This window comes from Caretta caretta, chromosome 3, assembly GCF_965140235.1.
Source record: "Caretta caretta isolate rCarCar2 chromosome 3, rCarCar1.hap1, whole genome shotgun sequence".
NCBI lineage: Eukaryota > Metazoa > Chordata > Testudines > Cheloniidae > Caretta > Caretta caretta.
In genome coordinates, this window is record NC_134208.1 from 603450 (window position 1) to 627755 (window position 24306).

At 55.5% G+C, this 24306-nt stretch overlaps 1 protein-coding gene across 3 annotated transcripts in view; it reads left to right on the forward strand.

Moving 5' to 3' along the window:
- The window catches only part of IFT172 (intraflagellar transport 172), a 146132-nt gene that overhangs the window by 85299 nt on the left and 36527 nt on the right, over positions 1–24306 (forward strand). For all 3 annotated transcript variants that reach the window (XM_048846170.2, XM_048846172.2, XM_048846171.2), the window contains 19 exons: positions 8289–8366; positions 9415–9663; positions 10203–10281; positions 10732–10852; positions 11700–11844; positions 11921–12010; positions 12676–12773; positions 14762–14897; positions 14983–15099; positions 15504–15646; positions 16198–16291; positions 16484–16548; positions 16705–16885; positions 17376–17485; positions 17772–17901; positions 18273–18371; positions 19278–19387; positions 20317–20380; positions 21215–21301. In XM_048846170.2, coding sequence (XP_048702127.1) covers positions 8289–8366; positions 9415–9663; positions 10203–10281; positions 10732–10852; positions 11700–11844; positions 11921–12010; positions 12676–12773; positions 14762–14897; positions 14983–15099; positions 15504–15646; positions 16198–16291; positions 16484–16548; positions 16705–16885; positions 17376–17485; positions 17772–17901; positions 18273–18371; positions 19278–19387; positions 20317–20380; positions 21215–21301 — 2196 coding nt within the window. The remainder of the gene's footprint in view (positions 1–8288; positions 8367–9414; positions 9664–10202; positions 10282–10731; positions 10853–11699; positions 11845–11920; positions 12011–12675; positions 12774–14761; positions 14898–14982; positions 15100–15503; positions 15647–16197; positions 16292–16483; positions 16549–16704; positions 16886–17375; positions 17486–17771; positions 17902–18272; positions 18372–19277; positions 19388–20316; positions 20381–21214; positions 21302–24306) is intronic.

Consider the following 24306-nt stretch of genomic DNA (forward strand, 5'->3'; position numbering starts at 1 on the left):
CTTCCTGGATTGTCTATGCACCGCTGTATTGCTCTCCCAGCAGATATCAGGAAAATTAAAGTCACCCATGAGAATCAGGGCATGCGATCCAGTAGCTTCCGTGAGCTGCCGGAAGAAAGCCTCATCTACCTCATCCCCCTGGTCCGGTGGTCTATAGCAGACTCCCACCACTACATCACTCTTGTTGCACACACTTCTAAACTTAATCCAGAGACACTCAGGTTTTTCTGCAGTTTCGTACCGGAGCTCTGAGCAGTCATACTGCTCCCTTACATACAGTGCTACTCCCCCACCTTTTCTGCCCTGCCTGTCCTTCCTGAACAGTTTATATCCATCCATGACAGTACTCCAGTCATGTGAGTTATCCCACCAAGTCTCTGTTATTCCGATCACGTCATAGTTCTTTGACATCACCAGGACCTCCAGTTCTCCCTGCTTGTTTCCAAGGCTTTGTGCATTTGTATATAAGCACTTGAGATAACCTGTTGATCGCCCCTCATTCCCAGTATGAGGCAGGAGCCCTCCCCTCACAGACATTCCTGCCTGTGAGGGGAGGTTTAGGTTGGACATTAGGAGAAACTTCCTAGCTGTTAGGGTGGTTAAGCACTGGAATAAATTACCTGCGGAGGCTGTGGAAACTCCATCATTAAAGATTTTTAAGATCAGGTTAGACAAACACCTGTCAGGGATCGTCTAGATCAACGGTTCTCAAACTGTGGGTCATTATCCCAAAGTGGGTCACGGGCCCATTTTAATGGGGTCACCAGGGCTGGCTTAGACTTGCTGGAGCCTGGGGCTGAAGCCGAAGCCTGAGCCCCACCGCCCAAGGCCAAAGCTGAAGCCTGAGGGCTTCGGTGCTAGGCGGTGGGGCTCAGGTTACAGGCCCCCTGCCTGGGGCTGAAGCCCTTTGGCTTTGGCCCCCCCATCCAGGTGGGCTCAGACTTTGGACCCCCCTCCTGGGGTCATGTAATAATTTTTGTTGTCAGAAAGGGGTCACAGTGCAATGAAGTTTGAGAACCCCTGGTCTAGATAATACTTAGTCCTGCTTTGAGTTCAGGGGACTGGACTAGAAGACCTCTTGAGGTCCCTTCTAGTCCTACGATTCTATGATTGTCTAGTCTCCTGTGGGCTGTAATACTTCGGTCTCATTTGGGTTGTTGGGTTTAGTGTGCCTTTGCTGGGTGGTGGTTGGTGACCTGTGATATACAAGAGGTCAAACTACATAGTCTAGTGGTCGCTTCTGGCTTTAAATTCTGAGACTCTATGACCCATGCTTAGACCAGTCCCCTCTGGACTTATTGTCTTTTCATACCTGGACCTACTGTCCACAACTTCTGACACCAATTGGCCTGGACTACACAGATCCTCAGGCTTCCTCTACACTAACCACATTTAAGCTCGTGGGGACATATCTCATAGAGTTGCTCTAACCCAACTAGGCCATATAAATGTTCCGACGTAGCAACATCTGCACCTTTACCTCATTTCTGGACATCTCCTCCCATAGAATCATAGAATCATAGAATATAAGGGTTGGAAGGGACCCCAGAAGGTCATCTAGTCCAACCCCCTGCTCGAAGCAGGACCAATTCCCAGTTAAATCATCCCAGCCAGGGCTTTGTCAAGCCTGACCTTAATAACCTCTAAGGAAGGAGATTCTACCACCTCCCTAGGTAACGCATTCCAGTGTTTCACCACCCTCTTAGTGAAAAAGTTTTTCCTAATATCCAATCTAAACCTCCCCCACTGCAACTTGAGACCATTACTCCTCGTTCTGTCATCTGATACCATTGAGAACAGTCTAGAGCCATCCTCTTTGGAACCCCCTTTCAGGTAGTTGAAAGCAGCTATCAAATCCCCCCTCATTCTTCTCTTCTGCAGGCTAAACAATCCCAGCTCCCTCAGCCTCTCCTCATAACTCATGTGTTCCAGACCCCTAATCATTTTTGTTGCCCTTCGCTGGACTCTCTCCAATTTATCCACATCCTTCTTGAAGTGTGGGGCCCAAAACTGGACACAGTACTCCAGATGAGGCCTCACCAATGTCGAATAGAGGGGAACGATCACGTCCCTCGATCTGCTCGCTATGCCCCTACTTATACATCCCAAAATGCCATTGGCCTTCTTGGCAACAAGGGCACACTGCTGACTCATATCCAGCTTCTCGTCCACTGTCACCCCTAGGTCCTTTTCCGCAGAACTGCTGCCTAGCCATTCGGTCCCTAGTCTGTAGCTGTGCATTGGGTTCTTCCGTCCTAAGTGCAGGACCCTGCACTTATCCTTATTGAACCTCATCAGATTTCTTTTGGCCCAATCCTCCAATTTGTCTAGGTCCTTCTGTATCCTATCCCTCCCCTCCAGCGTATCTACCACTCCTCCCAGTTTAGTATCATCCGCAAATTTGCTGAGAGTGCAATCCACACCATCCTCCAGATCATTTATGAAGATATTGAACAAAACCGGCCCCAGGACCGACCCTTGGGGCACTCCACTTGATACCGGCTGCCAACTAGACATGGAGCCATTGATAACTACCCGTTGAGCCCGACAATCTAGCCAGCTTTCTACCCACCTTGTAGTGCATTCATCCAGCCCATACTTCCTTAACTTGCTGACAAGAATACTGTGGGAGACCGTGTCAAAAGCTTTGCTAAAGTCAAGAAACAATACATCCACTGCTTTCCCTTCATCCACAGAACCAGTAATCTCATCATCAGGGTGGTAGCTATTGTATACATCATATCCTGAGTCATTTGTACACCCTGAAACCTTTCAATGTAAGCCTCAGGTTTCCAGTCAAACTTAAGCAGTAGAGCCTTTTGGATCTGTTCATAGTCCCCAGTATTCACTCTGTCTGTTTGGCAAGTTGGTACATAGATTCCCTGGGGAATTGGCTTCTCATGGTCTCTCCACACATACTCCTCTATGGAACCTCTTGCTCCTCTGCGTCTCCAAATTCAGTTCATGCTGTCCCTGCCTCTTGCAATTCTTCAGCTTCTGTTTCTCTAGCTGAAGGTTCTTCTCCCTCGGCACCAACTTCTGCCCCTTCAAATCTAGCACTGTGGAATTGGGCCATGAGGACACTTGCTGCCGGGGAATTGGGCCACGAGGATGCACTGCTGCAGCTGCCCCTGTTGCCCTTGGACTCTCTTGGAATCCCACGTGTATCTGGATCCTGGTTCTTGGTCCAATCATCCTTCTCCAGGCGAGCAATCAGCTGCACCTCGTTTAACTTCCCAAAGCTTAACCCTCTCTCCCTGCACAGCTCTGCGATGCTGTTCTTAGGAGCTGGTTCTGTCGGGCTCAATGGGTAGTGGTCAATGGCTCCATGTCTAGTTGGCAGCCGGTGTCAAGTGGAGTGCCCCAGGGGTCGGTCCTGGGGCCGGTTTTGTTCAATATCTTCATAAATGATCTGGAGGATGGTGTGGATTGCACTCTCAGCAAATTTGCGGATGATACTAAACTGGGAGGAGTGGTAGATACGCTGGAGGGCAGGGATAGGATACAGAGGGACCTAGACAAATTGGAGGATTGGGCCAAAAGAAATCTGATGAGGTTCAATAAGGATAAGTGCAGGGTCCTGCACTTAGGACGGAAGAACCTAATGCACAGCTACAGACTAGGGACCGAATGGCTCGGCAGCAGTTCTGCGGAAAAGGACCTAGGGGTGACAGTGGACGAGAAGCTGGATATGAGTCAGCAGTGTGCCCTTGTTGCCAAGAAGGCCAATGGCATTTTGGGATGTATAAGTAGGGGCATAGCGAGCAGATCGAGGGACGTGATCGTTCCCCTCTATTCGACATTGGTGAGGCCTCATCTGGAGTACTGTGTCCAGTTTTGGGCCCCACACTACAAGAAGAATGTGGATAAATTGGAAAGAGTCCAGCGAAGGGCAACAAAAATGATTAGGGGTCTGGAACACATGACTTATGAGGAGAGGCTGAGGGAACTGGGATTGTTTAGTCTGCAGAAGAGAAGAATGAGGGGGGATTTGATAGCTGCTTTCAACTACCTGAGAGGTGGTTCCAGAGAGGATGGTTCTAGAGTATTCTCAGTGGTAGAAGAGGACAGGACAAGGAGTAATGGTCTCAAGTTGCAGTGGGGGAGGTTTAGGTTGGATATTAGGAAAAACTTTTTCACTAGGAGGGTGGTGAAACACTGGAATGCGTTGCCTAGGGAGGTGGTAGAATCTCCTTCCTTAGAAGTTTTTAAGGTCAGGCTTGACAAAGCCCTGGCTGGGATGATTTAATTGGGGATTGGTCCTGCTTTGAGCAGGGGGTTGGACTAGATGATCTCTTGATGTCCCTTCCAACCCTGATATTCTATGATTCTATGAACACAGCAGTATATTTGGGATGTTGTATGACATTCCAAAACTCCTCACTATACCTGAAGAAGACCTACACCAGCAATGCAGGGCACTAGAGACAGTGTTTACACATGATGAGATGCACGATATTGATGTGAGTGATTTCGGTGATGAACTGAAAGCCCTTTCAAGATACATTTCAGCAAGATCAACTCCAAAGGCTGTTCTGGAATATATGTGCACAAATAAGATGACCACCCTCTTTCCAAATGCTTTTGTTGCTCTGCGCATACTTCTAACGCTTCCTGTAACAGTTGCCAGTGGAGAACGCAGCTTCTCCAAGCTGAAGTTAATAAAAACACATCTGTGCTCCACAGTGACACAGGAGAAGCTAGTTGGCTTTGCAACCATCTCAATAGAGCATGAGCTGGCCCAGACTGTGGACCTTCAGGAAGCAGCTCAAATCTTTGCAGCCAAGAAGGCACCACTTTGATTATTCAAACAGATAAACATGCCAGTGTTTACTAGGCAGACAAGAAAAGTTACATTTGCCGTTCCGGCGTTAGAAAGTGAAGTGTTACTTAAAATTTTTGAACAAGGCCTTTTAAGTTGTTAGTTCTCCTTTATTGGGGTAGGTGGCAGAGCAGGACCATGAGAGGAGTAGAGCAGGAAGAAGGCAGAATTGAGACCTTTCAAAGTTTTGGCCCAAGCAAGGGGACATGGGGGCGTCATTTGAGCTCCCCGCCACAGGTGCCAAATGTTGTGAGCCGGCCCTGCCTGCCGGGTCAGAAAGCACTATTGACCTCAGCAGATCCACTGGTTTTCCACTCCACCTCCTTGTCAGGACCTGTCAAAAAAGAAGTGCAGGGGTTAGACGTGCAGGCCTCTCCCTCCTGTTGCTTTGGCTCCAGCTCTGGGCCCTTCAAGACACCTGGGAACTGCCCAGCAGTCATTTTGATGGGCCAGTTGAGGACGCCATGCCAGTCTCCATCTCTCCAGATCCTACTTCCCCCACATTTGCAAACCATCTGTTCCACTTCCTCAGTGCTTGCTCCCACCTTACTTCACCCAGTGGGACGTGAGCATTGTGGAAGTGGGATATACCCTTCAGTTTGTTTCTTCCTCTCCCTCCCCGCCTGTATTCCTCTGCAGGGATCACGCCTATGAGGAGCTCCTTCTCCAGGAGCTGCAATCTCTCCTTCGCTCAGGGGCCAAAGAAGAGGTTCTACACTGTCCAAGAGGGAAGGGGTTTTATTCCTGTTACTTCCTAAACCCAAAAGCGAAGGGGGACAGTCTCAGTCCAGTTTTAAACCTGTGTCAACTCAACATATTCTTAAAAAAGATAAAGTCTCTCATGGTCACCCTAACTTCTGTTATCTCCTCCCTGGATCCGGGGACTGGTGTGCCAACCTTGACTTAAAAGATGCCTACTTCCATGTGGCAGTCAACCAAGTTCACAAGAAGTACCTCAGATATGTGGTAAATCAAAATCATCAGCAGTTCACTGTACTACCATTTGACCTGTCAGCAACTCCCAGGGGTTTTACAAAAGTTATGGCAGTAGTAGCTGGCTTCCTGAGAAGATCAGGTATTCAAGTTTACCCCTACCTAGATGACTAGCTTGTGATCCAGACTCCAGGTTTTGTGTAGTCCTGATCCAGTCAACATTCAGTGCTCTGGGACTGCTAGTCAGTGCAGAGAATGTCTCCTTTCCCCTGTCCAGAGGATAGTATATAAGGGCTTTACTGGACTTGTCTCAAGCCAGAGTTTTTCTTCTGGACCTGAGGATTCAGACAATCCATAAGAATGGCCAGACTGGGTCAAACCAATGGTCCATCTAACCCAGTGTCCTGTCTTCGGACAGTGGCCAGTGCCAGATGCTTCAGAGGGAATGAACAGAACAGGGCAACTATCAAGTGACCCATCCCCTGTCTTCCACACTCAGCTTCTGACAGTCAGAGGCTAGGGACACAGAGCATGGAGTTGCGTCCCGAGCATCTTGGCTAATAGCCATTGATGGATCTATCCTCCATGAATTTATCTAGTTCTTTTCTGAACCGTTATAGTTTTGGCAATTGGATCAATTGTTACAGCTATGAAAGCTCACTTGATCACAACAGCGTGAAGCTGAGGCTCCTTGGGGCATATGGCCTCTAGCACTTTTGATTCAGTAGGTCAGACTGCACCTCAGAACAGGCTAGGCTGGCACTGGGGCATGCGGCTCTCCTACTCTTCTGGCCGAGGTAACGGCAACCAGAAATGGCACTTTCATTAATGGATGCAGCAGCGAGCAAGTAACCAAAGGCTCAAATGAGGGACCCATAAATCTTGACAACACAAAGTTCAGATCTCATGGCAGGAACGGGTCTTGGAGTTTCGCTTGGATAGGTGTTAGTTGTTCAGTGTTTGGGGCTCTTTCTGGATCCTCCATTGATGTGGATTGGTGTCAGCCAGTCCTTCAACAATCCATTCCTCCCACCACAGACAGTTACCTGACACAAGATCTCATGTCTCCGGCTCTGCCCCAGGGCAGCTTTTTACCCCTTCTGCCCCCATGGCATCAGCCCCTAGGCCAGGGAGTCACTACCATGTGCATCATTCACAAAAATCTTACAGGTTTCAGAGTAGCAGCCGTGTTAGTCTGTATTCACAAAAAGGAAAGGAGTACTAGTGGCACCTTAGAGACTAACCAATGCATCCGATGAAGTGAGCTGTAGCTCACAAAAGCTTATGCTCAAATAAATTGGTTAGTCTCTAAGGTGCCACTAGTACTCCTTTTCTTTTTTTAAAAACCTTACAGAAAATCCCACTTTGTCACAGCTTTGGAGTGTTCTTGCTTTTCCTCAGGGGTCGGGCACACAGCAGCAGTATCACTCATGGCAAATATCGGGGCATGTACCTGCTGTTCTTGTGCTTTCTCTGTGAATCACAAGCCACCTGGAATCACTCTGACTTACGGATCCAGCAAGGCTGCTGCCTGAGTTTCCAAAATCAAACTTCTCTCGCAGTCCCCTGAGCTATGGGCCCTGTTGCTGAGCTGAGAGGACTCTGCATCCTTCCTGTTACAGCTTTCGCAGCTCTGCTCCCTGGCTTTCCACTGTTCCCACTCCCACACCACTCTGCTGCTCTGGAGTCTCTTTCCTTTACCCCTGAGAGAGAGGGGTTTCCCGCTGCTGACACCCTGTGGTGTGAGGACATAAGCACAGAGCACCAAGCCTGAAGCAGTGTCTAGAGAACTCCCTCCTTCCTACATTTCTTAAGCTCCATCCTGGTCCTGTCTGGTGACCCTTGGGACCAGGAACTGTATAACCACTCCACAACTGGCTGTGAGGTTTGCCCTGCAGTGTGGTGGGGCTCATAGTTCCCTAGAGAAGGGACCATTGTGATCATCTAGTCTGACCTCCTGTAGAACACAGGCCAGAGACCTGCCCCACAATATTTCCTAGAGCAGAGCTTTTAGGAAAACATCCAGTCTTGATTTAAAGAATCCACCACAGCCCTTCATAAATTGTTCCCATGGCTAATTACTCTCACTGTTAAAAATTTGCACATTATTTCCAGTCTGAATTTGTGTAGCTTTAACTTCCAGCCACTGGATTGTGTTAGCCCTGTCTCTGTTAGACCAAAGAGCCTGTTGTTAAATATTTGTTCCCCATGTAGGTGTTTAGAGACTGTGACCAAATCACCCTTTCACCTTGAGCTCCCGGAGTCTGTCACTGTGAGGCAGGTTTTCTAACCCTTTAATCATTCTCATGGTTCTTCTCAGTGGGAGCGAGGTTTCCCTGAGGTGCGGGGGGCTCATTTATTGGCTGAGAGGTTTATCCTGCTGCCCAGCCTTCCAGACTCATTAGCTGAAGTTCCCAGCCTGGCCTCATTTTGGGAGCTAACCCCATGTGGCAGGGTGTTCCTCAGGCTCATGGTGCCGAGTCGGCAGAGAAGGAAGCCCACCCCATAGTAACGCTCTGCTCTCTGTGCCCAGAACGCAGTGGAGGAGGCCATGGAAATGTACCAGGAGCTGCACATGTGGGATGAGTGCATTGTGGTGGCAGAGGCCAAGGTACGGTGTATACTGCGCTTTGCCCTCCCTTGCCTGTGGACTGGGCCCTGCTGGGGTGCTCCATCTGCCGCTGGGGGGATAATGCCCGAGTGTGGATTCTGTCACAGGAAGCCTGCACCTGCCTGGGAGGCTCCCAGTAGGACTCGGATGAGCCAGTTCAGCGCCAGATGGCTGAGTGGGCAGGTGCCTGGGGGCTCCCAGCCTGGGCAAGGCCTCTGCTGTAGAGAAGGGGGGAGAGGGAGTCATCGCACCACGTGTGCGCAGAGCTGCAGAAGGGAATGGAGGGACAGGGCAGGGGGTGAATGAGGGGCTTGGCCGTGGCGCCAGGGACGGGGTGAGGAAGGAGGATTCCTGTGGCTCTGTCAGGCAGGCTGGGAGGGTACACGGATCTGCGGCAGGCCTGGGGACTGTGGGCTTGGCAGGTGAGGCGGCCTGGGAGGAAAGGCAGGGCATCCTGCTGGGCCGTGCAGCTGGGGGATGGAACTGAGAGGGACTCATGGAGGGACACAAGGCTGGGGGAGGGAGGCATGTGGGGCTGAGCAGAGCAGGAGAGAAGCTCAGGGGCTGCTGTGGGGTGGAGCAGAGGGGGAGGGGAGCTCGGGGTGCTGTGGGGCTGAGCAGAGGGAAAGGGAGTTCAGGGGACACTGGGGCAGAGCAGGGGGAAGAGGGGCTCAGAAGGCACTGTTGGGTGGAGCACAGGGGAACTCGGGACACTGGGGCGGAGGGGAGGGGCTCAAGGGGCACTGTGGGGTGGAGCGGAGGGGAGGGGAGCTCAGGAGGCACTGTGGGGCGGAGCAGCGGGGGAGGAGCTCAGAGGACGCTGTGGAGCAGAGCGGGGGAAGGGGAATTCAGGGGGCACTGGGGCAGAGGGGTGGGGAGGGGAGCTCAGGGGGCGCTGTGGAGTGGAGGGGAAGGTGGGGGCCCATCAAGGTTTCTGGGGGGCTCTGGCCGGCGTCTGTGCCTGGCACTGGGAGAAGCCTGCAGGAGGGGTGGGGCCGGGCTGGGGGACGCTGACAGACACTGCCCATCACCCACCCACCCACACCAGGGGCACCCGGCGCTGGAGAAGCTGCGCCGGGGCTATTACCAGTGGCTGCTGGACACGCAGCAGGAGGAGAAGGCTGGGGAGGTGCAGGAGAGCCAAGGGGAGCCCCTGGCCGCCGTGGGCCTGTACCTGAGGGCTGGGCTGCCAGCCCGAGCCGCTCGGCTGGCCATGGCCAGGGACCAGCTCCTGGCCAATGGGGATGTCATCAACCGAATCACCACCGCGCTGATCAAAGGGGAGCTGTATGAGCAGGTGAGAGCTTCCCCCAACCCTCAGGTCAGAGCCTCTCCCCTTCCCCAACCCCACTCCCCCAGGTCAGAGCCTTGCCCCAACTCCACCCCGAGGGTTAGAGCCTCATCCCTCCCCAGCATCACTCATACATGGCCTCCACTCTCACAGAGTAACAGCCTTACCCCCACACTCCCCTTGTCCCCCACCCCAGGAGAGTTGGAGCCTCACTTGCACAGAGCTCCAGAGACCTGCGCCCTAGAGATCGAGGGCTTGGGACAGGAGGCTCCAGGACCCCAGCCTTGGGGCTAGCAGGGTGCCTGACTTGTGGGGTGGGCCTGGGGCTCTGGACTGGGACTGGGACTGGCCCTGGGGCTGGCAAGGTGCATGGCTTGTGGGGTGGGCCTGGGGCTCTGGACTGGGACTGGCCCTGGGGCTGGCAGGGTACATGGCTGGGGCAGCAGCAGGGGCCTGGGAGCTCTGGTACCGGCCCCTGGCCTGGTGTGACCTGTGGCAGGTGGGCCAGCAGCTCTGCAGCCTGTCTGACAGCCTGTGTGTGTTAGGCTGGAGACCTGTTTGAGATGATCAAGAACCCCCAGAAGGCTCTGGAGTGTTACCGCAAGGGCTGCGCCTTCCTGAAAGGTATCGTGGTCTCCGTCCCCCTTTCTTGGTGTGAGCACCCCCAATGCCTCTTGCTGGGATGCAGGGATGCCCTGTCCTTTGCTGCACAAGCAGCTGCCCCAGAGCCCAGAGGACCTGGCTGTGTGTCACTGCTCCCTGTCTTCCAACCTCAGTCAACAGCTCTAGTTCTGAGCTGGAGCTCCATGAGCTGAGGACTAGGATTGCCTGGTGAGGCTGCCTGCAAAGCGGGCACTGGACTCGGTGCCCCAGGCCATCCCTTCCAGTCCCGAGTTCCCCTCTCCTGTAGCCACTCGTGGCCCCAGGGCAGGTTCCTCCTGGGCTTATCAGCCAGCAGGAGGCCAGGCGCCACTCAAATCAGCCCCACGCCTCCCAGGGCCTGTCTTCAGTACTGCCATGTCAGCGTCCTCTCCCCAGCTGGTGGCCACTGTGACATGTTCCTCTTCCTTGCAGCGGTGGAGCTCGCTCGTGTGGCCTTCCCTGCAGAGGTGCTGAAGCTGGAGGAGGCCTGGGGAGATCACCTGGTGCAGCAGAAGCAGCTGGATGCTGCCATTAACCATTACATTGAAGCCAGGTAAGGCCAGGCTGGAGCATTGCCACGGCAGCTGCGCAGTTCAGAAAGCAATGACTTGGGTGAGTCTCCTTACACGAGTGGGCGAGCTGAACCCTACTGACATGTGGCTGGCGTGGAGCACACCAGCCCTCCCCTCCCCAGCTCTGCTGGTGCCCCGCAGGCCAGACCCACAGGCCCCTGCTATCCCAGCCCTGGGCTCCCTCCCTCCCTTGCGCCCAGCCCTGCGGGTGCCCAGAGACCTTTGGTATCCCAGCCCTGAGCTCTCTCCCTCCCTCACACCCAGGTCTGCCGGTGCCCAGAGCCCTCTGCTATCCCAGCCCTGGGCTCCCTCCCTCCCTCGCACCCAGCCCTGCCGGTGCCCAGAGACCTTTGCTATCCCAGCCCTGAGCTCTCTCCCTCCCTCACACCCAGGTCTGCCGGTGCCCACAGCCCTCTGCTATCCCAGCTTGGGACGCTGATCGTACCCTCTTGTGCCACAGTGTATGGTGGTTTTGTGATGGGGAAACTGGAGCCTAGGCTCAGAGCCTAAAAAAACTGCCGTTCCCTCGTGATCTGCGGGAGGTGCCCAAAGCCTGTGCTAGGCCGTTTCTCTAAGGTGCTGGTGAACTTTCTCTCCTCCATGTGCCAGGCCTCGTGACACCTTCCTCTCCTTGCCAGCCATTCTCCCTGACCCTCCTTGCTCCCCAGTCCCCTGTGGAGACATCCATGCAGGTGACCCGAGCAGCGAGGCTGCTTCGTTGTCTCCTCACACAGTTCCCAGTCTCGCTACCTGTCCCTAACGTGAGCAGAGCTCAGCCGGATCTGATCTCCCTGGCCTGCTAAGGATCTCTGCCCCTTGTGGCTCTAGGTGCGCCATCAAGGCCATTGAGGCAGCCATTGGGGCCCGGCAGTGGAAGAAGGCCATTTACATTCTGGATTCACAAGAGAAAAGGATAGCAGTCAAGTACTACCCCAGGACTGCCCAGCACTACGCAACCTTGCAGGAGTACCAGGTGAGATGCCATCTCCCAGCATCTCCCAGCCCCACAACGGCCAGAGGTGGCTCACCTGCTGTCCTGTTCCCCACAGATCGCAGAGGAGCTGTACATCAAAGGAGATCGGCCCAAGGACGCTATTGACATGTATACGCAGGCGGGGCTCTGGGAGCAGGCACACAAGGTAGGGATAGAGGCTGAGAGTGGCTGAGTCTCTTGGGCCCTGCTGCCACCTTCCAAAGCAGTAACTGTCTCCATACCAGGAGGTCCTAGTGCCCTGGGCTCAGCAGCCTGCAGGTAGAGCTGTGTTCCCAAAGGGTCGTTGCAGGCGGGAGCCGTGAGCTCCCAGTCACAGAATGGGACAGGCGACTGCACCCTGTGCCCACTCTGTGTCTCCCTCCATTTCCGGCTCTGGCCTGAATAACAGCATCTCTCAAAAGGACTGGGCAACCCCCAGGCTCAGCCCCGCTCTCACTGAGCTGCATGACCAAGTGCCCTCAGTCTGCGGTGGATGCAGCATCTGCTCCCCAGGGAGAAAGGGGTCGGTGTCTGTCTCCAAACCATCCAAAATGGAGACCAGCGAGATTGGCCGTGGGCACCAGCATGTGCAGAGTGCTCAGTGGGTGCCTGGAATCAGTGTCTAGGGCTTCTGAGCTGAGCCCATCACACGCCCACCTGGTATTCCTGGGGGGAATGGCTGCTTTTATGCCGTGGCCTGCCTGGCTAGCTCAGCAGGGAGCCAGAGCAGATCTGTGAGGGGGTTGCAGGTCTCTCCCCAAATTCTCATTATCCCCTTTACGCTGAGGTTGCTGGGTAGGAGGCTGGAACCTGTTTTGTGTCTCCCTGCAGCTGGCGACCAAGTGCATGAGGCAGGAAGATGTGTCCGTGCTCTACATCACCCAGGCTCAAGAGATGGAGAAGCAGGGCAAATACAAAGAAGCAGAGCGGTGAGGGTCTGCCTGGACACCATGAGTGGGGGGCTAGGCCTCGGTAGTGGCCCATGGGACTTGGAGCAGGGCAGGGCTGAGTCTCTCCAGAGTCCAGTCCCCAGCCAGGCCTGTCAAGAATGTGCCTTAGGAGTCTTGCTGTGAGGTTGGTTTTATGATGGGAGGACAAAGGTGCTTTCCTGGGACTAGAGGGGAGTTCCAGGCTGAGGGTGAGGAATAGAAACCCCCTGCAGGTCACATGTCATTGCTCAGCCACGTGGCCCTTGAGTCATCTCACATGCCTCTGTAGCCCCAGGCAACCCTGCCAGGCTGTCCTGTCCTAACTTCTCCCCAGCTGTGTGAGGCTAGTGGCTGGGCTGGGTGTTCCCCTGTGTGCCACCTGTAACCATTCCCTGCCCAGCTCTGAGCCTCACTGCTGCCACTCCCGGTTTCTGGGGAGGCCCTACGAGGCCATGCAGCATGTCTCCCCAGGGCAAGGAGAAGGGACTCTTCCCTGTGCGGGGGCAGAATGTGCTGGCCTTGCCATGGGCCAAGGTGCTGCAGTTACTTTTCCAGATTTCTCTCTTCCATTTTTCTTAACTGCAGCAGCCAGTGGGATTTTTCTGGGTTTCCCCCCAAACCAAGTCTCTTTTCCCGCTCTGGGACCAGTCAGGAACACCCCACCCTCTCTCTCCTGGTTCTGTGGAGGTCTCCTTGGAGGAGCAGAGAATAATGAGACCTTTCTCAGCCCTTCTGAAGGGACACTGGCTCTTCTCTCCCAAGTGCTTGGTCTAGCTAAAGCTGTCCCCTCAGCGAGCGTGGGGTTTGATCTCTGGCACCTGCTCTCCCACCATCCACACAGCCCTCCCGCAAAAGAAGAGGAACTGGGACTGAGATTTCTGTTATAAAAAACAAGCAGGGGGAGCCTGACAGTCCTCTGGGTACACGAGAGAGGCCAGAAGTTCACCAACCCAGCGGGGAATTCTGCAGGGTGGCGCCAAGCCACTGGCAACCTCCAGCTGAGACGCCAGGAAGGATTCCTAGGGGTGGAGCAGTTGTATAGTTTGTGTATCTGTTTGCACATGGGCAGAGAGGAGCTGGACCAGATCCAGCAGCTGGCTCAGGAGGGTGGTCGGGGCCTTTTCCCTCCAGTGAGCGCCAGCTCCTATCTTATCCCAGCTTGAGTGGACTGGCTGGCTTGGGGATTAGGAATGCAATACAAGGCCTTTCTCCTCTACGGGCACTGGCTCTGGTCAGCCCAGGACAGGACTGCTGAGGGTGTGGTGGGAAATGGGATACTGGGCCATTCCTATGTACGTCACCAGGTCCAGTCGATCCCAGGGCAGTAGTGACATAAACTCTTCAGTGGCCTAAGTGCGGTGAGCTGGGGTCCACATCACCAAGCCGTCATCAACCACCGGGACTGCTGGCAGCCTCAGCAGGGAGGCGAAGGCATGACTGGGCCCCAGAGACCCAGGAGGGTCCCTCCAGGGGACAGCGGAGGCAGACTGGTAGGGACAGGATGGGAAGGTGGTCCTGTCATCCCCTGTGTGGGTAGGTTACATGGAGCTGTGCATCTCCACAGCACATAGTCCCACACCGTTCATCAACACAACATGCCGTGCACCGTTTCCTGTCTGATGAGTATTCAGCCCATGCCCTGCTCCAGCTGGCCAGGGAAGAGATGGGTTCTTGGGCGCAGCCCAGCAACAGAGTCTGCGTCTGAATCATAGAATCATAGAAGATCAGGGTTGGAAGGGACCTCAGGAGGTCATCTAGTCCAACCGCCTGCTCCAAGCAGGACCAATCCCCAATTTTTGCCCCAGATCCCTAAATGGCCCCCTCAAGGATTGAACTCACAACCCTGGATTTAACAGGCCAATGCTCAAACCACTGAGCTATCCCTCACCCCCGAGGCCCGGCTCAGTGACAGAGTCTGCGCCTGCCACGCCTGTGTCCCGGGACCCGGCCCAGCGACAGTCTCAGCATTTCCGTGCTTGTGTTCTCAGGCTGTACATCACGGTGGAGGAACCTGATCTGGCCATCACCATGTATAAAAAGTGTAAGATGTATGATGAGATGATTCGCCTGGTAGCAAAGTACCACAAGGACTTGCTGAGTGACACACACCAGCATCTGGGAAAGGTAAAGCTGTCGGGGTTCGGGCAAGGATCTGTCATCCCAGCGGGAGGGCTAGAGACGCTCCCTAACACGCCGCCTCCTATTACAGGAGCTGGAGACTGAGGGCCGCCTGCAGGAGGCTGAGTACCACTACCTGGAAGCCAAGGACTGGAAGGCCACAGTGAACATGTACAGAGTGAACGACATGTGGGAGGAAGCGTACAGGGTAACAGCAGCTCTTTAACAGCGAGGACAGGGCATGGCACCAGCAGGTCCCCGTATGTGTCTAGCCGCAGTGTTGCTGGCAGCACTGCAAGTCCCAGCATGCACTGCTCCCCACTGGTCCGAACATAAGCCGCGTGTGATGATGGATGAGGTGCTTGGGTCAGGATGGAGCAGTGCATGCTGGGATCCACATCTGCTGCCCTCTTGGGTGAGCAATGCAGGAGGCAGGGAGGTCTCTGCATTCCGTCCCCTGCAGGCCCTTGCCTCCTTCTCACCAAGCCGCAGGGAGGCCGTAACTTGGGGAAGGGTCTCTGTGTTGGGGAGGGAGTCACGGACTCAGCTTGCTCCAGCAAGGAGCCCCCTGGGAGACTCAGCTGGTCCTTCAGGTCTGTTTGCTTTGGACAGGTAGCCAAGGCCCACGGGGGGGCGAATTCCTACAAGCATGTGGCCTATCTGTGGGCAAAGAGCCTTGGAGGGGAAGCTGCCGTGAAACTCCTCAATAAGTTTGGGCTCCTGGAAATGGCCATCGACCATGCAGCAGACAATGGGTGAGTGTCCTGAGGCCAGGAGCTTGCCTCCTGGCACAGGGAGAGCAAAGCCAGGCCTGGCGAATGCCCTTCACTCACAGCCGCTACAGGCCCCAGGAGGGAGGCGCCCTCTGCATCCCACAGGGACTGAGGAGGAGCTGCTGTGGCCTCTGTCCCCCTCCCATCCCTGGGGGCCTGGGAAGGAGCTTTTCCCGTCTTGACTTGGGGGAGGTGAGGCCTTGCACACCTTCCACCTGCAGGGGCGGGGGCCAGGGGCCAACTCACCAGCAGCACCACAAGCTACCACCTGCTGGGGCCGCCTCCTGTTGTACACCAGCACCTGCCCTGCCCACTCTCACTGCCTGCACCATCAGTCACCACAGCCATCTCCTGTGCCGGGTCCTAGCCCCAGCTCTCCCCTCACAAGCCTCCCACCTCGCCCTGGGTTCTGCCTGCCAGCACCAGCTCTTCCCCTCCCGTCGGCTGTGCGGGAGGCATGGCCAGGCTTTGCCCCACATGGGGCGCAGCCAGGACCTAGCTTGGCTCACCCCGTCTCTCTCCTCTCATCACAGTGTCTTTGACTTTGCATTCGAACTGGCTCGGCTCTCGCTGAAGCAGAAGACACCCGAGATCCACTTCAAGTACGCCATGTTCCTGGAGGACGAGGTACGACCTTGCACTGTGTCCAGGCTGCAGAGCGCTTGCCCGGGGGCCTGCACGAGGCAGGTTCTTCCGCCTCCCCAGGGAAGTGGCGTGGCAGCAGTTCGGAGCCTGGAGCTCTGTGAAGCCCTTGCCCCTCCTGGCCGAGGAGGAGCAGGAGGCCACAGTGCCTAAGCAGATTGCTCTCCTCTGTCCTAGGGCAAGTTCGAAGAGGCTGAGGCCGAGTTCATTAAAGCTGGGAAGCCCAAGGAAGCGGTGCTAATGTGAGTGCCCCCTGCTGACTGCATCCAGGTTCCAGGCCAGGGGGCCTTGCTCCCCTGCCTGACCCCAGCCTGGCAGCTCTTCTTTCTAGTTGATCTCGTGCTCCCTCCCGCCCCCATCTGCTGGACCCAGGCTGGCATGTCTCATTGGCTCCCCAGGTTTGTCCACAACCAGAACTGGGACGCTGCCCAGCGCGTGGCTGAGGCCCACGACCCAGACAGCGTGGCTGATGTGCTCGTGGGGCAGGCTCGCTTCGCCTTTGAGCAGAAGGAATTTCAGAAAGCAGAGGCCTTCCTCCTGCGGGCCCAGCGCCCAGAGCTGGCCGTGAAATATTACAAGGTGGGTGTGGCCAGTGGTTACATCGCTTGACCCCACAGAGCTCAGTGTCTGGGTGGGGAACCCACCCCCATTCCTACCTGAGAGCTCAGTGTCTGGGCAGGGAACCCCTGCATCATCGTCCTGAGCTCTCAGTGTCTGGGTGGGGACCCTCCCGTGCCCCCCCACCCCCACCCCCCGTTCCCATACGAGAGCTCAGTGTGTGGATGAGGACCCACCTCCCCTGTCGTCCCCCACGAGAGCTCAGGGTCTGGGTCTAGAACCCACAACCCCTGTCCTGTGAGTAGCTGTGGGGGACTGGGGGGTTGGATTGGGAGAGGCTGTGGGTGCCACCTCCCCAGGTGTAGCTGTGAGGGGGTGGGGGATCAGGAGGGGCTATGGTGTCCCCTCCATGGTAGTAGCGGTGAGGGGCTGGATCAGCCCTGGGGTGCCTGGGAGCCCAGCAGGCTGAGCAAAGACCTTCCCCGCTCCGGCCCTGGTGTGTTTGGTGCAGGAGGCCAGCATGTGGAGCGATGCCCTGCGGACCTGTAAGGAGTACGTCCCCAGCCGGCTGGAGGCACTGCAGGAGGAGTACGACAGGGAGGCTGCCAAGAAAGGTACCAGGTAGGCCAAGGCTGTTCAGCTGGGGGCATTGGGCTGAGCCAGTGCAGGGACATCCAGAGCTTGGCTGAGTTCCCTGCTCCCTGCGGCGGGGCTTCTGAGCCCATCACTGCTGCCTCCCTAAGCACCGGGGCGGGGGCAGGAGACAGGACCAGCTGAACCTTTCTCCATCCCTGCACCTGCCTCCCCCTGTGTGTGCAGGGCTCATGCCCAGGCCTGGCCCCACCAGGATCCCTGCACCATCTCCCCGTGCCCAGCATGGGCTCACGTCCTGTGTTGGTCCTGGCAGAGGCGTGGAGGGCATGCTGGAGCAGGCCCGGCAGTGGGAGCAGGCTGGGGAATACGCCAGGGCCGTGGACTGCTACCTGAAGGTACAGGATCCCAGTAACAGCCTGCTGGTGGAGAAGTGCTGGCTGAAGGTAAGTCCTGAGCCCCTGGCCCTCCACTGGTACCCCAGGGGCCTCACCATACACTGGCTCCCTCACCCCAAAGAGACACCATGCCCAACCCCCAAGTGTCTCTGGGGGCTTCAGGCTGACTGAGACCCGAGAGATGAGCTGGGCACCAGTGACCCATTGAAGGCTGTGCCCTGAACAACCCCATCGCCTGAGGCCAGGGCCAGGGTTGGACTCTCCGTGACGGGGCCTCTCTCCACAATCTCGGGGCCGAGGCCTGGCTCTCCCCAAAGGTGGCCTCCCCCAATCTCGGGGCCAGGGGCCCGCTCTCCCCAAAGGGTCCCTTTCTCTGACAGCTCCTGTCCCTTGCACCGCTGATGCCTTTTGTCCTGCAGGCAGCTGAGCTGGCCATTAAATTCTTGGGCCAGCCCCGGAGTGTGGAGGTGATGCGTCTGGTGGGACCCCAGCTGGTGGCCATGAAGAAGTCCAGCACGGTAAGGGCTGGTGCTTTCAACGCGGTGCTGAAGAGAGGTGTTAATGTCAGGGGAATGAAAGGTGAAGGGGTAACTTGGTTACAGTCTGTGAGTACCTACATGGGGAACAAACATTTAATAACGTGCTCTTCAGTCTAGCAGAGGCAGGGCTAACGCGAGCCCATGGTTGGAAGCTGAAGCTAGAAGAATTCAGACTGCCAATAAGGTGTGAATGTTTAGCAGTGAGAGTCATTAATTACTGGAACAACTAGTTCCTCGGCTGTGCAGTCGCTGTCTGCTGACCAGGGGGGCAAGAAGGGAAGTGGGCATTGTGTCCCAGAGAAGGAGGCAGGTGCTGTGTCCTGAGGCTAGGGGAGTGAAATATTGGGTGATCCAATCACCATAGTGTGCTTGGACTTTCAGAAAGCCTTTGACAAGGTCCCACACCAGAGGCTCTTGCGCTAAGGAGTCATGGGATAAGAGGGAAAGTCCTCTCATGGATCAGTAACTGGTTACAAGATAGGAAACAGAGAGTAGGAATTAGTGGCCAGTCTTCACAATGGAGACAGGTAAATAGCAGGGCCCCCCTGGTGATCAGTGCTGTTCAGCATGTTCATAAATGATCTGGAAAAAGGGGGTGAACAGTGAGGTGGCCAAATTTGCAAATGATACAAAATTCACTCCCCCTGAAGCCTCTGGCATTGGCCTGTGTCGGTAGACAGGACCTGGGCTAAATGCAGCATTGCTCTGACCCAGTGTGGCCATTCTGATGTTCTCATTTTGTGGAGCATGTTTCAGTAGTGCCCAGAGGCTGCAGTCATGGCTCTGGCCCCATGGTATGGGTTCTGTAGAAGTGGGTCCAGATGGCCTCTGGCCTTGGAGCCCCAGGTGACAGTGCCCAAGTGTGACCCTGCTCCGGTCCTGCAGGCAGCTGAGCTCTACCTCAACCTGGACCTCATCCGAGAAGCTATCGATGCCTTCATTGAGGGTGAAGAATGGAACAAGGCAAAACGTGTGGCCAAGGAGCTCGACCCCAGGTAACCCTCAGGCCTGGTCCTCGCCCGTGCCCCTTGCAGGTTCCTCTCCATCCTCTCCCCTGACTGTCCCCTGCAGATTCCCCTCTGTCCTGTCCTCCCCACTGCCCCCTGCAGGTTCCCCTCCATCCTGTACCCCGTCACTGCCCCTTGCAGGTTCTCCTCCATCCTGTCCTCCCCACTGCTCCCTGCAGGTTCTCCTCCATCCTGTCCTCCCCACTGCTCCCTGCAGGTTCTCCTCCGTCCTGTACCCCCGCCACTGCCCCTTGCAGGTTCTCCTCCGCACTGTCCCCCAGTCACTGCCCCCTGCGGGTTCTCCTCCGTCCTGTCCCCCCGTCACTGCCCCCTGCGGGTTCTCCTCCGTCCTGTCCCCCCGTCACTGCCCCCTGCGGGTTCTCCTCCGTCCTGTCCCCCCGTCACTGCCCCCTGCGGGTTCTCCTCTTTCCCGTCCCCCCATCACTGCCCCCTACACGTTCCCCTCTTTCCCACCCTCCCCCACTCCCCTACTGTCTCCCAGTCACCCTCAGTCCCATTTCCCACTACTGCCCTTAAGGCACTTACAGTCCTACCCCCCCCTTCCCTTTTGCCTGTCTCCATCCCCTCCCGCCTGGAGTGCTCTTGGTCCTGTCTCCCTGCGCGCAGTTTTCTACTGCCTTCCTCCCAGCTGCCTCTGTCCCTCGCAGCCTCCTGCCACGGATTGGGGGTGTCTTCTGCCCTCACCCCAGGTGCCCCAAGAGCCTGCTCCTCCTCCAGGGTCCTGCTTCTCTCAGGAGCCTGGCAGACACACCCCAGCTGGGTTGTTCCCTGTCCCTGTCACTGCAGCTGCAGTGGGACCCCCGCTGGGCCCCTGTGCTCCACTCTGGGCACCTCCCCATGGTGGCCATAGGGCACCCTTGGTTTGGCTGCCAACAAAGTCTCCTTCTGCCTGGCAGGTCGGAGGAGTATGTGGACCAGCGCTATAAGGAGTATTTAAAGAATCAAGGCAAAGTGGATTCAGTAAGAATGTTTTTGTCTGGGGCTGAACAGGGGGCCGGAGTCGTTCTGTGCCCAAGGGGCCCTCCCACGGGGCCGGTGAGGGGCCGGGGCCATTCTGTGCCCAAGGGGCCCTCCCACAGGGCTAGCAAGGGGCCGGGGCCGTTCTGTGCCCAAGGGGCCCTCCCACAGGGCCGGCGAGGGGCCGGGACTGTTCTGTGCCCAAGGGGCCCTCCCACAGGGCCGGTGAGGGGCCGGGACTGTTCTGTGCCCAAGGGGCCCTCCCACGGGGCCAGTGAGGGGCCGGGGCCGTTCTGTGCCCAAAGGGCCCTCCCACGGGGCCGGCCAACGGACCGGGGCCGTTCAGTGCCCACGGGGCTGGCGAGGGGCCGGGGCCATTCTGTGCCCAAGGGGCCCTCCCACGGGGCTGGCGAGGGGCCGGGGTCGTTCTGTGCCCAAGGTGTCCTTCCATGGAGCTGGGTGAGGGGGCAGGGCCATTCTGTGCTGGGGGTGGTGCATTGTTTGGGGGTCTGGGTGCTAACGTGCAGGGCAGTGTGATGCATGTGTGCCTGGGTGCCGGTGCTGGGGGGCAGTGGAGGGCTAGGTGCCCGTGCTGGGGAACGGTGTGATGCATCGGGGCTGGGTGCCCGTGCTGGGGGAGGGGGCTGGGTGCCTATGCCGGGGAGCTGTGGGGGGCTGGGCACCCGTGCTGGGGGAAAAGGGGTCTGGGTGGCTGTGCTGCTGGAGGGGGCTGGGCACCCATGTTGGGGAGCACTGGGGGGCTGGGCACCCACACCAGGGGGCATCTCCCCTGCTCAATGCATTCTCAGGGTGTTGTGGCTCTCTCCTGTTCCACAGCTAGTGGGGGTGGATGTCATGGCTGCCCTGGACATGTATGCGGAGCGGGAGCAGTGGGAGAAGTGCCTGGAGACCGCTGCCAAGCAGGTACCGCTCCAGCCCTGGGCACTGCGCTCACAGCTCTGTCCCCACCACCGCTGCACAGGCCAGGCCGAGTGCCAGGGCCCAGGCTCTGCGGGGCACGCAGGGGGAGAACGAGAGTAAGGGAGAGGAGTGGGGCAGATGGGTCAGTTCTGAATTTTCCCCCTTTTGATGTCATTGAATGTCCCCGCATTCTCATGCTGAGTGGTAGGGAGACGAGATGCTCCCAGTCTCCCTTCTCTGGACCGCGCAGTATCTTAGGGCTTGTCTCCACGGAGCGAGCTGGGACCCTGCTGCTGTGCGCTCAGGGCTCTGTCGTGTGCTTTGAGCGGCCATTCTAGCTCCACGCGCACTGTGGATAGGCTACCCTGGCACGTAGAGCTGGGCGTGCTGGCACATCATGCCAGCGCTGGTGGAGTAGCCTGCTGGCAACAGGAGTGGAGAGTGGCAAGCGTCAGCACAGGCGAGCTGTCCTGAGTGTGTGCCCCGGGCTCCAGGCAGGCCAGTAACTCGGCAGCTAAGCCCTCCCGCTGCTGGCTGCTGCTCATGCTGCTGGACCTACATGGCTGTTTAGTGCCTTGTATGAGGGCTAGTGCAAGTATCTCCCAGCTCCACGTGCAGACCGAGCCGTAAGGGTTGTTGGAAGGGTCCACGCAGCCAGTTAGGGCGTGGCAGGCTAGGGCGCTGTAGATTTACACCCCCCCCCGTGCTGTGCCCCAGCTCTCCATAGACACTAGTATCGTCTGCTCTCTAAGGTAACAATCCCAACCCATGGTTTTACAAAAGGCAGATCGTGCCAAACCAACCTGATCTTCTTTGAGAAAGTAACAGATTTTTTAGACAAAGGAAACGCAGTGGATCTAATTGACCTAGATTTCAGTAAGGCGTTTGATACGGTGCCACATGGTGAATTATTAGTTAAATTGGAAAAGATGGGGATCAATATGAAAATTGAATGGTGGATAAGGAATTGGTTAAAAGGGAGACTACAGCGGGTCCTACTGAAAGGTGAACTGTCAGGCTGGAGGGAGGTTACTAGTGGAGTTCCTCAAGGATCGGTTTTGGGACCAATCTTATTTAATCTTTTTATTACTGACCTCGGCACAAAAAGTGGGAGTGTGCCAATAAAGTTTGTGGATGATACAAAGCTGGGAGGTATTGCCAATTTAGAGAAGGACAGGGATATCATACAGGAGGACCTTGTAAACTGGAGTAATAGTAATAGGATGAAATTTAATAGTGAGAAGTGTAAGGTCATGCATTTAGGGATTAATAACAAGAATTTTAGTTATAAGTTGGGGACGCATCAATTAGAAGTAATGGAGGAGGAGAAGGACCTTGGAGTATTGGTTGACCACGGGATGACTATGAGCCGCCAATGTGATATGGCCGTGAAAAAAGCTAATGCGGTCTTCGGATGCGTCAGGTGAGGTATTTCCAGTAGAGATAAGGAGGTGTTAGTACCGTTATACAAGGCACTGGTGAGACCTCACCTGGAATACTGTGTGCAGTTCTGGTTTCCCATGTTTAGGAAGGATGAATTCAAACTGGAGCAGGTACAGAGAAGGGCTACTAGGATGATCCGAGGAATGGAAAACCTGTCTTATGAAAGGAGACTCAAGGAGCTTGGCTTGTTTAGCCTAACCAAAAGAAGGTTGAGGGGAGATATGATTGCTCTCTATAAATATATCAGAGAGATAAATACGGAGAGGGAGAGGAATTATTTAAGCTCAGTACCAATGTGGACACAAGAACAAATGGATATAAACTGGCCATCGGGAAGTTTAGACTTGAAATTAGACGAAGGTTTCTAACCATCAGAGGAGTGAAGTTTTGGAATAGCCTTCCAAGGGAAGCAGTGGGGGCAAAATACCTATCTGGCTTCAAGATTAAACTCGATAAGTTTATGGAGGAGATGGTATGATGGGATAACATGATTTTGGCAATTAATTGATCTTTAACTATTCATGGTAAATAGGTCCAATGGCGTGTGATGGGATGTTAGATGGGGTGGGATCTGAGTTACTACAGAGAATTCTTTCCTAGGTATCTGGCTGGTGAATCTTGCCCACATGATCAGGGTTCAGCTGATCGCCATATTTGGGGTGGGGAAGGAATTTTCCTCCAGGGCAGATTGGAAGAGGCCCTGGGAGGTTTTCGCCTTCCTCTGTAGCATGGGGCATGGGTCACTTGCTGGAGGATTCTCTGCACCTTGAAGTCTTTAAACCATGATTTGAGGTTTGATGATTCAATAGCTCAGACCTAGGTGAGAGGTTTATTGCAGAAGTGGGTGGGTGAGATTCTCTGGCCTGCATTGTGCAGGAGGTCAGACTAGATGATCGTAATGGTCCCTTCTGACCTTAATATCTATGAGTCTATCAGTCTCTCTGTGTGGCAGACTTATTCCAGGTCCTTGATCATTCCTGTCACTCTGTTATAACTCCCTTGAGCTCTGTGACACCCTTTGAGATGGGGGACCAGCACTGCTGTGTCCGGATGAGCCTGCACTGTTGATTCATATAAAGGCATTGGAATATTCTGCGTATTGTTCTACATCTTGTTCATGGATTAATTCATTTTTAAGGCTAAAAGGGACCGTTGTGATCATAGAACTGGAAGGGACCTTGAGAGGTCTCTAGTCCAGTCCCCTGCACTCATGGCAGGACTAAGTATTATCTAGACCATCCCTGACAGGTGTTTGTCCAACTGGCTCTTAAAAATCCCCAATAGTGGAGATTCCACAACCTCCCTAGGCAATTTATTCCAGTGCTTAGACACCCTGACAGGAAGTTTTTCCTAATCTCCAACCTAAACCTCCCTTGCTGCAATTTAAGCCCATTGCTTCTTGCCCTATCCTCAGTGGTTAAGAAAAACAAATTTTCTTTCTCCTCCTTGTAACAACCTTTCACATACTTGAAAACTGTTATTGTGTCCCCTCTCAGTCTTCTCTTTTCCAGACTAAACAAACCCAATTTTTTCAATCTTCCCTCATAGGTCATGTTTTCTAGACC